The sequence below is a fragment of the Aphelocoma coerulescens genome, unplaced genomic scaffold (genome assembly GCF_041296385.1).
Source record: "Aphelocoma coerulescens isolate FSJ_1873_10779 unplaced genomic scaffold, UR_Acoe_1.0 HiC_scaffold_314, whole genome shotgun sequence".
In the NCBI taxonomy this organism is placed as follows: domain Eukaryota; kingdom Metazoa; phylum Chordata; class Aves; order Passeriformes; family Corvidae; genus Aphelocoma; species Aphelocoma coerulescens.
In genome coordinates, this window is record NW_027183658.1 from 1 (window position 1) to 12,050 (window position 12,050).

Below are 12,050 nucleotides of genomic sequence, written 5' to 3' on the forward strand. Positions count from 1 at the left end.
AATCCCTTCCGGGATCCCCCCCAAATTCCGGGGATCCCCCCCAAATTCCGGGATCCCCCCAAATTCCGGGGATCCCCCCCAAATTCCCGGGATTCCTCTGGACGGATCTGGAGCTGTCTCTGCTCTATGGGGTCGCGTCCCGATTCCGAACCCCCTTTAGAGCCCCTCAAGCCCCCCTAAAATCCCCTTAAAACCCCTCTAAACTCCCTCCACGACCCCCCCAAACTCTCTCCAGCCCCCCAAAATTCCCGGGGTCCCCCCAAATTCCCGGGATTCCACCCCCCAAATCCCGGGATCCCTCCCAGGTCCCGCTGGACGGAGCCGGAGCTGTCGCTGCTCCGCGGGGCCGTGTCGCGATTCGGGGAGGACCTGAACCTCCCAAAATCCCCCCTAAAACCCCCGAAAATCCCCCTAAAACCGAAATCGCCCCAAATTCACTCAAATCCCCCCCAAATCCCCCCTAAATCTCCTCCACGACCCCCCAAACCCCTTCTAGAGCCCCCCAAATTCCCGGGATCCCTCTGGACGGAGCCGGAGCTGTCGCTGCTCCGCGGGGCCGGTGTCGCGATTCGGGGAGGACCTGAACCCCCCAAATCCCCCTTAAAACCCCCGAAAATCCCCCTAAAACCCCCGAAATCGCCCCAAATTCACTCAAATCCCCCCAAACCCCCCCAAAATTCCCGGGATCCCCCCCTCCCCAAACCCCGGGTCCCGCTGGACGGAGCCGGAGCTGTCGCTGCTCCGCGGGGCCGTGTCGCGATTCGGGGAGGACCTGAACCTCCCCAAAAACCCCCCAAAATCCCCCCTAAAACCCCCGAAAATCCCCCTAAAACCCCCGAAATCTCCCCAACTTCACTCAAATCCCCCCTAAATCTCCTCCACGACCCCCCAAACCCCTTCTAGAGCCCCCCAAATTCCCGGGATCCCTCTGGACGGAGCCGGAGCTGTCGCTGCTCCGCGGGGCCGTGTCGCGATTCGGGGAGGACATGAACCGCCCCGAACCCCCCCAGATCCCCCCTAAAACCCCCCAAAAACCCCCGAAATCGCCCCAAATTCACTCAAATCCCCCCAAATCCCCCCAAAATTCCCGGGATCCCCCCCTCCCCAAACCCAGGTCCCGCTGGACGGAGCCGGAGCTGTCGCTGCTCCGCGGGGCCGTGTCGCGATTCGGGGAGGACCTGAACCTCCCAAAATCCCCCCTAAAACCCCCGAAAATCCCCCTAAAACCCCCGAAATCGCCCCAAATTCACTCAAATCCCCCCTAAATCTCCTCCACGACCCCCCAAACCCCTTCTAGAGCCCCCCAAATTCCCGGGATCCCTCTGGACGGAGCCGGAGCTGTCGCTGCTCCGCGGGGCCGTGTCGCGATTCGGGGAGGACATGAACCGCCCCGAACCCCCCCAAATCCCCCCTAAAACCCCCCAAAAACCCCCGAAATCGCCCCAAATTCACTCAAATCCCCCCAAATCCCCCCAAAATTCCCGGGATCCCCCCCTCCCCAAACCCCAGGTCCCGCTGGACGGAGCCGGAGCTGTCGCTGCTCCGCGGGGCCGTGTCCCGATTCGGGGAGGACCTGAACCGCCTGAGCGCCCTCATCAAGGACCGCACGGTGTAAGGGAGGGGAGGGGGGGCTCTGGGGGGGGTCCTGGGGGGGGCGAGGGAAGATTTTGGGGTGTCCTCCCCCAAATCCCCCCCCCCGACCCCCACCCAAATCCCCCCCACGCCCCCCGACCCCCCTCCCCTTCAGGGCGCAGCTGAAGGCGGCGGCCAAGCGCAAAGCCTACGAGGACAGCGGGGTCCCCCTGCCCCCCCCCCGGCGCCGACTCCCCCAAAAAGGGACCCCGAAAAGCCCCCCCGGGATCTGGGGGGGCCCCCCCACGACCCTCAAGGGCCCCCCCGGGAAGAAGCTGAAGGTGGCAGGTAATGGATTTTGGGGGGGTTTTTTTTTGGGGTGTTCCCCGTCCCCCCTTTTGTTAATTTTGGGGGTTTTTTTTCACCCCCTCCCCTCCCCCCCGCTGTGGATTTTGGGGTCTTTCTGGGGCCCCCCCCACCCTTTAATTTTGGGGGTCCCCCCCCCCCATTGTTGCCATCCCATTTTTGACCCCCCCCCCCCTTAATTTGAGGGCCCCCCCCATTGTTCTCATCCCCACCCTGACCCTCCCCCCCCTTTAATTTTGGGGGTCCCCAAATCCTCCCTGACACCCCTCCCCTTTAAATTTTGGGAACCCCCCTTTAATTTTGGGGGACCCCCCCATGGTCCCCAAATCCTCCCTGGCCCCTCCTCCCCCTTAAATTTTGGGAACCCCCCCTTGAATTTTGGGGGTCCCCCCCCAAACCAAAGCCCTCCCTGCCCCCCTCCCCTTTTAATTTTGGGGTGTCCCCCCCATTAATTTTGGGGTCCCCCCCCATTGTTCTCATCCTCTTCTTGACCCCCCCTTAAATTTTGGGGACCCCCCCCATGGTCCCCAAATCCTCCCTGGCCCCCCCCCCTTAAATTTTGGGGTCTCTCCCCTTCCCCCCCCTTCTTTAGATCCCCCTCCCTTTTTGGGGTCACTCTCAAACCTTGACACCCCCCCTTTAATTTTGGGACCCCCCCCTTTAATTTTGGGGCTCCTCCCCCTTTAATTTTGGGGTCCCCCCCTTTAATTTTGGGGCCCCTCCCCCTTTAATTTTGGGGTCCCCCCCTTTAATTTTGGCGTCCCCCCCCTTTAATTTTGGGGCCCCTCCCCCATTAATTTTGGCGTCCCCCCTTTAATTTTGGGGCCCCTCCCCCATTAATTTTGGGGTCCCCCCCTTTAATTTGGGGCCCCTCCCCCTTTAATTTTGGGGTCCCTCCCTCTTTATTTTTGGGGTCCCTCCCCCTTTAACTTTGGGGTTCCCCCCTTTTAATTTTGGGGCCCCTCCCCCTTTAATTTTGGGGCCCCCCCTTTAATTTGGGGCCCCTCCCCCTTTAATTTTGAGGTCCCCCCTTTAATTTTGGGGCCCCTCCCCCATTAATTTTGGGGTCCCCCCCCTTTAATTTTGGGGTCCCCCCCTTTAATTTGGGGCCCCTCCCCCTTTAATTTTGAGGTCCCCCCTTTAATTTTGGGGTCCCCCCCTTTAATTTTGGGGCCCCTCCCCCATTAATTTTGGGGCCCCTCCCCCTTTAATTTTGGGGTTTCCCCCCCCCCATTAATTTTGGGGTCCCCCTCAGAGCCCCCCCCGAGTGACTCTGACCCTCCCGGGGACCTCGTGGACGTCGAAGGATTTGGGGACCCCCCCCCCAAGAAGCTGAACTTCGACCAGGGTACGGTGGGGGGGAGGGGGGGGGGTCCCCAAAACCCCTGAGGGGACCCCCCCAACCCAAAAATTTTGGGGGGTCCTGGGACCCCCACCCTCACCCCTTCCCCTTTTTCCAGCAGCCTGAAGTCGGAGCCCCCCCTGGACCCCCCCAAAAATCTTTGGGGGACCCCAAAACTTCTTGAGGGGAGGGGGTCCCCAAAATCTCCTGGACACCCCCCCCCAAAAAACCCACCTGGGACCCCCCCCTCCCCAAAGCCCCAAATTCCTCCCTGAACCCCCAAATTTGAGGGAGGGGGGGATCCCCAAATTCCCCCTCCCAGTTTTGGGGTCCCCCCCACCCCTTGAAATGGGGAGGGGCCCCCCCTTTGTCACCCCCCCCCAATAAAGTTTTGGGGTGCCCCCCCTTTGTCCCCATGTCGTGTTTTGGGTCCCTCCCCCCTCCCAAATTTGGGGTCCCCCCCCCCAAGATTTTGGGGGTCCCCTTCCCCCCCCCACCAGAGCCAGGTTTGGGTTTGAGCCTTTATTGGGGTGACACTGAGGGGGGAGGGGAAGGGGGACCCCCCAAATTTTGGGGGTCCTGGGGGGGGTGGGGTTTGGGGGTTGATTTTTGGGGTGGGGTTGGGGCACCCTGGAGATTTTGGGGTGTCTGGGAGGGGGGGGGGATTTGGGGGTGTCTGGGCAGGATTTTGGGGTGTCAGAGTGGAATTTTGGGGGGTCCGGGAGGATTTTGGGGGTGTCTGAGGTTGGTTTTGGGGTGCCTGGATGGGATTTTTTGGGGGTGTCTGGGGGTTTTTTTGGGGGGGGGTGTCTGGAGTGGATTTTGGGGTGTCTGGAGTGGATTTTGGTGGTTTGGGGGTGTCTGGGCAGGATTTTGGGGGTGTCGGAGCAGAATTTGGGGAGCGGGGGGGTCTGGGAGGGATTTTTGGGGTGTCCCTGGAGGGGGTGACGCCACTCCTGGAGTCCGTGGAGCTTTTTGGGGGGGGGAACCCCAGGAATTTGGGATGCCAGAAGAAATTTATATGGATTTTGGGGTGCAGCTGAAGGTTTTGGGGTGCCCTGGGTGGATTTTGGGGTGCCCCGGGTGGATTTTGGGGTGCCCCGGGTGGGTTTTAGGGGGGGAGGCCCTACATGGGGTGACCGTGAGACTTTGGGGAAGGATCTCCGAGAATTTTGGGGTTCCCGAGGGGGGATTTCAATGCGGATTTTGGGGGGGATGGGATGTTTTGGGGTGCGGGTGAGGTTTTGGGGTGCCCCGGGTGAGGTTTTGGGGGGGCCCTACAGGGGCTGGCAGCGCTCCTGGCGGCTGTAGAGCTCGAATTGGCTCTTCCAGCGCATCATGTACGAGCTCCAGCGGTGGAATTCCAGGCGCCACTGGCGTTCCGCCTCCTCCATCGGCCCTGGGAAACCCCGAATCAGCGCGGGGACCCCGAAATCCGAACCGGCGACCCCAAAAAAAACCCCCAGAAACCACCCTAAAAACTCCTTGAAGCCACCCAAAATGTCCTAAATCCGCCCCAAATCCTGCCCAGAATCCGCTCCTCAAATCCACCTCAAATCCACCCAAAATTCCAGGGGCTTTTGCTGCTCCGCCTCCTCCGCCAGCCCTGGGAACGCGCCCCCCTCCCCCCCCCCCCCGAACCCCAAATCAACGCGAGGACCCCAAAATCGGCTCCGGGGATCCCAAAAACCCCCTGGAACCTCCCGAAAAACTCTCTGAAGGCACCGAAAGCCCCCAAAAGGTTCGAGGTCCTCCATGGTGCCACCTCCGTGGTGCCACCTCCGTGGTGCCACCTCCCCATGTCCCTCCATGTCCCCATTTCCACATCCATGTGCCACCTCCGTGGTGCCACCTCCCCATGTCCCTCCATGTCCATGTCCCACCTCCATGGTGCCACCTCCCCATGTCCCTCCATGTCCCCATGTCCATGTCCACGTCCGTGTCCATGGTGCCACCTCCGTGGTGCCACCTCCCCGTGTCCCCCCGTGTCCATGTCCCACCTCCATGGTGCCACCTCCCCGTGTCCCCCCATGTCCACATCCATGTCCACGTCCATGTCCCACCTCCATGGTGCCACCTCCGTGGTGCCACCTCCCCGTGTCCCTCATGTGTCCCCATGTCCACATCCATGTCCACGTTCATGGTGCCACCTCCGTGGTGCCACCTCCCCGTGTCCCTCATGTGTCCCCATGCCCACATCCATGTCCACGTTCATGGTGCCACCTCCCCGTGTCACTCCGTGTCCCCATGTCCACATCCATATCCGTGTCCATGTCCCACCTCCATGGTGCCACCTCCCCGTGTCCCTCATGTGTCCCCATGTCCACATCCATGTGCCACCTCCATGGTGCCACCTCCATGGTGCCACCTCCCTGTATCACTCTGTGTCCCCAGGTCCATGTCCACGTCCGTGTCCATGTCCCACCTCCGTGGTGCCACCTCCCCATGTTCCCAATGTCCCCCACATCCACGTCCATGTCCCACCTCCCTGGTGCCACCTCCCCACATCCCTCCATGTCTCCATGTCCCTCATGTGTCCCCATGTCCACGTCCGTGTCCATGTCCCACCTCCATGGTGCCACCTCGCTGTGTCCCCAGTGTTCCCCCATGTCCACCCCACATCCATGTCCCACCTCCACGGTGTCACCTCCCCATGTCCCTCCATGTCCCCATGTCCCTGCTGTCCCCCCATGTCCATGTCCCCATGTCCATGTCCATGTCCCACCTTCATGGTGCCCCCTTCCCGTGTTTCCAATGTTCCCCCATGTCCCTCATGTGTCCCCATGTCCATGTCCCACCTCCCTGGTGTCACCTCCCCACATCCCTCCATGTCCCCACATCCCTGGTGTCCCCCCATGTCCACGTCCACATCCATGTCCCACCTCCATGGTGCCACCTCCCCGTGTCCCTCACGTGTCCCCATTTCCACATCCATGTGCCACCTCCATGGTGCCACCTCCGTGGTGCCACCTCCATGGTGCCACCTCCCCATGTCCCTCCATGTCCCCATGTCCATGTCCACGTCCGTGTCCATGTCCCACCTCCACGGTGTCACCTCCCCGTGTCCCCAGTGTCCCCCCATCCTCATGTCCATGTGCCACCTCCATGGTGCCACCTCCCCATGTCCCTCCGTGTCCCCATGTCCATGTCCACGTCCGTGTCCATGTCCCACCTCCATGGTGTCACCTCCCCGTGTCCCTCCATGTCTCCATGTCCCTCATGTGTCCCCATGTCCACGTCCATGTCCCACCTCCCTGGTGCCACCTCCCCGTGTCCCCAATGTTCCCCCATGTCCATGTCCATGTCCCACCTTCATGGTGCCACCTCTGTGGTGCCACCTCCCCGTGTCACTCCGTGTCCCCATGTCCACATCCATGTCCGTGTCCATGTCCCACCTCCCTGGTGCCACCTCCCCGTGTCCCTCATGTGTCCCCATGTCCACATCCATGTCCCACCTCCATGGTGCCACCTCCCCACATCCCTCCATGTCTCCATGTCCCTCATGTGTCCCCATGTCTATGTCCACGTCCATGTCCCACCTCCCTGGTGCCACCTCCCCGTGTCCCCAATGTTCCCCCATGTCCATGTCCATGTCCATGTCCACCTCCATGGTGCCACCTCCATGGTGCCACCTCCCCATGTCCCCGGTGTCCCCCCATCCTCACGTCCATGTCCCACCTCCGTGGTGTCACCTCCCCACGTCCCTCCACGTCCCCACATCCCCGGTGTCCCCCCCGTGTCCCCGGTGTCCCCTCACCGGTGACGTTGAGCAGCTTGGGCAGGAAGCGCGTCCAGAAGGCGCAGGCCTGGGCGCGCAGGCCCTGGGCCACGGCGAGCGGCCGCGCGTTGAGCCGGGCGTAGCTCTGCCCCGCGGCCGTGTAGGACGGCCAGCGCCGCTCCCGCTCCGACGGCTCGTTGGGGTCCCTGCGCCGCGCACGCCGGGGGAGAAGGTCCCGACCGGTTCAGATCGATCCCAACTCAGCCCAAATCGACCGATCCCAACTCAACCCAACCCAACCAATCCCAACTCATCCCAATTGATCCCAACCCAACTCATCCCAACCCAACTCATCCCAACCCAACCGATCCCAACTCAACCAATCCCAACTCAACCCAACACAACCCAACCCAACGGATCCCAACTCATCCCAACTGATCCCAATCCAATCCAATTCATCCCAACCCAACCCCCCCGATCCCAACCCAACCCAACCCAACTCAACCAAGCTCAACTCATCCCAACCCAACCAATCCCAACTCATCCCAATTGATCCCAACCCAACCGATTCCAACCCAACCGATCCCAACCCAACCCAACACAACCCAACCCAACGGATCCCAACTCATCCCAACTGATCCCAATCCAATCCAATTCATCCCAACCCAACCCCCCCGATCCCAACCCAACCCAACCCAACTCAACTCAACCAAGCTCAACTCATCCCAACCCAACCAATCCCAACTCATCCCAATTGATCCCAACCCAACTCATCCCAACCCAACCGATCCCAACTCAACCGATCCCAACTCAACCCAACCCAACACAACCCAACCCAACCGATCCCAACTCATCCCAACTCATCCCAATCCAATTCATCCCAACCCAAACCCCCCCATCCCAACACAACCCAACCCAACCCAAATCAACCAAGCTCAACTCAACCCAACCCAACCAATCCCAACTCATCCCAATTGATCCCAACCCAACTCATCCCAACCCAACTGATCCCAATCCAACCCATCCCAACTCAACCCAACCCAACCAATCCCAACTCAACCCAATCCAACTGAGCTCAACTCAACTCAATCCCAACTCAACTCCATCCCAATCCAACCCATCCCAGCTCAACCCAACTCATCCCAACTCAACCAAACTCCATCACAACCCACCCAACTCACCCAACCCAATGCATCTCAACTCAACCAAACTCAATTCCAACCCAACTCGACCTATCCCAGCGCCACCCCTCATATTCCAACTCAACCAAACTCATCCAACTCAAACCCAACTCATCCCAATCCAACCCATCCAACCCAACTCACCCAACCCAACCCAACGAACCCAACTCAACCAAACTCATCCAACCCAACCCAACCCAATGAACCCAACTCAACCAAACTCATCCAACTCAAACCCAACTCATCCCAACCCAACCCAACAAACCCGACTCAACCAAACTCATCCAACCCAACTCACCCAACTCAACCCAACTCAACCCAACCAACCCAACCCACCCAACTCAACCCAACCAATCCAACCCAACTCATCCAACCCAACCCAACTCATTCAACCCAACATAATTCATCCCCATCCCATCCATCCCACCCCATCCTGCTCTTCACACCCTATCCATCCACCTCTCCCTCCATCCCTCCATCCACCCCTCCATCCACCCTTCCACCCCTCCATCCCTCCATCCACCCCTCCATCCCTCCATCCATCCCTCTCTCCATCCATCCATCCCTCCATCCACCCCTCCCTCCATCCACCCCTCCATCCACCCCTCCATCCACCCCTCCATCCACCCCTCCATCCATCCCTCCATCCATCCCTCCATCCACCCCTCCATGCTTCCATCCATCCATCCATCCATCCATCCATCCATCCATCCATCCATCCATCCCTTCCTCCCTCCCTCCATCCCTCCATCCACCCCTCCATGCTTCCATCCATCCATCCATCCATCCATCCCTCCATCCATCCATCCATCCCTCCCTCCCTTCCTCCCTCCCTCCCTCCATCCCTCTCTCCATCCCTCCCTCCCTCTCTCCATCCACCCCTCCCTCCCTCCAATCCTTCAGCCATCTGTGGAAGCTTCTCCTTATCCCCTTCATCCCTTCATCCACCTCCATCTCTCCATCCATCCCTCCATCTCCATGACCCTCTCCCCATCCATCCGTCCATTCGTCCCTCCCTCCCTCCCTCCCTCTCTCCTTCCTTCCTTCCCACCCTCCCTCTCTCCATCCATTCCTCCATCCAGCCGTCCCCACATCTCCCTCCCTCCCTGTCCCCGCCGTCCCTCCCCGTTCCCCGTACCCGGTGCGGGCGAAGTTGCCCCAGTATCTCATGATGCGCCGGCTCAGCGCCTCCTCCTCGGCCGTGTAGTTGAGGCCGGGGTTCAGGGGCTGCCCGAACACGAACTCGATCTCGTAGCCGTGGGGGACGCCCATCCAGGGCGGCCACAGCAGGTTGGAGGCGCGGTGGTCGAACAGGTACGCGAAGACGGTGCCGCCGCGCTCGGCCCAGCGCTGGGCGAAGTGCATCAGCGGGCACACCACGTTGTGGTCGCCCACGATGTCGTCCAGCGCCTCGCGGTTCTTCACCGGGTTGTCCTGGTCCAACCAGTCCGTGTACTGCAGCACCACGGCCTCGGCCGCCAGCTCGTTGGCCTGCGGCACCCCCAGCCTCACCCCGCCCAGGAACTCCTCGCGGCTGATCAGGCTCTCGTTGTCCTTGCCGAAGCCGGGCACGCCGTACACCAAGAAATAGGTGCCCTCATCCTGCACGGCCCCCAGCAGCACCTCGGCCTCGGGGCGCCCCGGTCCCCCCAGCAGCGCCTCGGGGGTGTCGGCCAGGAACTCGCCGTCCACCACGGGCACGAAGGCGAAGCGGAAGACGCCCTGCTGGGGCAGCACGGCCGCCTCGTGCTCCACCAGCTGCGGCGGCGCGGCGGCGCGCAGGCAGCCCAACAGCTCCGTCTCGTTGGTCACGGCTCCGCCGGCGCCCACCCCGCCGCACCCCACCAGCCGGCCCAGCCGCGCCGCTCGCCGCCGGCCCTCGGCCGCCCCCACGGTGGCCCAGGGCCCGTTGGGGGAGCCGCTCTGCAGCACGGCGCGGCGGAACAGGGCGCGGCTGCCCCCCGACAGCAGGTGCAGCCCCACCGAGGCCGCGCCCGCGCTCTCCCCGAACAGCGTCACCGCGCCGGGGTCGCCGCCGAAGGCCGCGATGTTGGCTTGGACCCAACGCAGCGCCAGCCGCTGGTCCAGCAGCCCCACGTTACCGGGGGCTTCGGGGTGGCCCGGCAACGCCAAGAAGCCCAAGGCGCCCACCCGGTAGTTCATGGAGACCACCAAGACCTCCTCGGCCGCCGCCAGGAACCGTCCGTCGTAGACGTCCAGCGAGGCGGCGCCGCTGTAGAAACCCCCCCCGTAAATCCACACCAGCACCGGCGCCGGCGCCTTGGGGCGCGGGGCCGGCACCCAAATGTTGAGGTACAAACAGTCCTCGCTCATCTCCCGGTTGGGGTTCCACATCTCGGAGCCGCCGAATCCCGGGAACATCGTGTCGACCGGCTGGAAGCAGGCGTGGGGGTGGGCGAAGGCGTCCAGGACCCCTCCCCAAGGTCGGGCAGGGCGGGGGGGGGCAAAGCGCAGGGGGCCCAAAGGGGGCTCGGCGTAGGGGATCCCCAAAAACGCGGCCACGCGCGAGGAGGGGCCGGCGGCCACGTGGAAGCCGCGGACGGCGCCGGCCGAGGTGGCGACCACCAGGTCCTCGGTGGCGACCTGGGAGGGGGTGAGGAGGAGGAGGAGGAGGAGCGGGAGGAAGAGCTGGGGGGGGGCGCAGGGCGGGAAGGGGGAGGGGGGCGTTGGGGATGGGTGACCCCCCATGGCGGCGGAGGCTGCAGAGAGAGAGAGAGAGAGAGATTTGGGGGGTCATGGGGGGGTTTGGGGATCCCCCTCGGTGAGGAGGGGTCCCCAATTTGGGGGGGTCATGGGGGGTTTGGGGATCCCCCTCAGTGAGGAGGGGTCCCCAATTTGGGTGGGATTTGGGGGGGTCATGGGGGGTTTGGGGATCCCCCTCAGTGAGGAGGGGTCCCCAATTTGGGTGGGATTTGGGGGGGTCATGGGGGGTTTGGGGATCCCCCTCAGTGAGGAGGGGTCCCCAATTTGGGTGGGATTTGGGGGGGTCATGGGGGGGTTTGGGGATCCCCCTCAGTGAGGAGGGGTCCCCAATTTGGGTGGGATTGGGGGGGAGGGTCCCCAATTAGGTGGGGGGTCCCAATTTGGGTGGGATTTGGGGGGGGATCATGGGGGGGTTTGGGGATCTCCCTTGGTGAGGAGGGGTCCCCAATTTGGGTGGGATTTTGGGTGGGTCATGGGGGGGTTTGGGGATCCCCCTCGGTGAGGAGGGGATGGGATTTGGGGGGTTCCCCAGTTAGGTGGGGGGTCCCAATTTGGGTGGGATTTGGGGGGGGTCATGGGGCGGTTTGGGGATCCCCCTCGGTGAGGAGGGGTCCCCAATTTGGGTGGAATTTGGGGAGGTCATGGAGGGGTTTGGGGATCCCCATTGGTGAGGAGGGGTCCCCAATTTGGGTGGGATTTGGGGGGGAGGTCCCCATTTCGGGTGGGATTTAGGGGGTTTTGGGGATCCCCGTCAGTGAGGAGGGGTCCCCAATTTGGGTGGGATTTGGGGCGGGGGGGGTCCCCAATTTGATGGGACCCCCCCCCCCAGAACTCTGGGTGCCCCTCCAGGGATGCGCGACCCCCCCAGTGTCCCCTCCCAGTTTGTCCCAGTAGCCCCAGTGCCCTCCCAGTCCCTCCCAGTGCCCCCCCCTCATCCCACCCCCCATAGGGAGCCCCCCTCCCACCGCGCCCCTCCCCCCTCCCCCCCCCCCCCTCCATGGGGCAGGTGGCGGATCCCAAAATAGTCCCAAAAATTCCCGGCCGGAAGCAGCCGGAGGTGGGAGAGGGGGGGCGAGGGGGGGGGGGGGAACCCGGCCCTATAGGGCCCCCCCCCATCCCCTATAGATCCATAGGGAGCCCCCAGCCC

General features: G+C 62.6%; 2 protein-coding genes across 2 annotated transcripts; one reads left to right on the forward strand and one right to left on the reverse strand.

The window, feature by feature from the left end:
• Nucleotides 1–1,384: 1,384 nt before the first annotated feature.
• BACC1 (BPTF associated chromatin complex component 1) lies at nt 1,385–3,681 on the forward strand (the record flags this gene model as incomplete). The annotated part of the gene is given in 6 exon segments (XM_068999273.1): nt 1,385–1,611; nt 1,748–1,805; nt 1,807–1,884; nt 1,887–1,920; nt 3,194–3,286; nt 3,399–3,681. Coding segments are annotated over 6 exon segments (498 nt in total), but the record flags the coding sequence as incomplete, so codon positions are not given.
• An 876-nt stretch (nt 3,682–4,557) lies between these two features.
• On the reverse strand, nt 4,558–10,888 carry ACHE (acetylcholinesterase (Yt blood group)). The gene is made up of 3 exons (XM_068999276.1): nt 9,318–10,888; nt 7,038–7,204; nt 4,558–4,679 (listed from the first exon to the last, which is right to left on the reverse strand). The coding sequence occupies exons 1-3, from the start codon at nt 10,886–10,888 to the stop codon at nt 4,558–4,560; spliced, it is 1,860 nt and encodes a 619-aa protein (XP_068855377.1).
• Nucleotides 10,889–12,050: the final 1,162 nt, after the last annotated feature.

Excerpts from the sequence above, each read along its gene's own strand:
- ACHE (XM_068999276.1), bottom strand. The coding sequence starts at position 10,888 with ATGGGGGGTCACCCATCCCCAACGCCCCCCTCCCCCTTCCCGCCCTGC. Across the intron at positions 7,205-9,317 it reads GGCAACTTCGCCCGCACCGG|GGACCCCAACGAGCCGTCGG; the intron begins GTACGGGGAACG and ends TGCGCGGCGCAG. Across the intron at positions 4,680-7,037 it reads CAAGCTGCTCAACGTCACCG|GGCCGATGGAGGAGGCGGAA; the intron begins GTGAGGGGACAC and ends GGGGTTTCCCAG.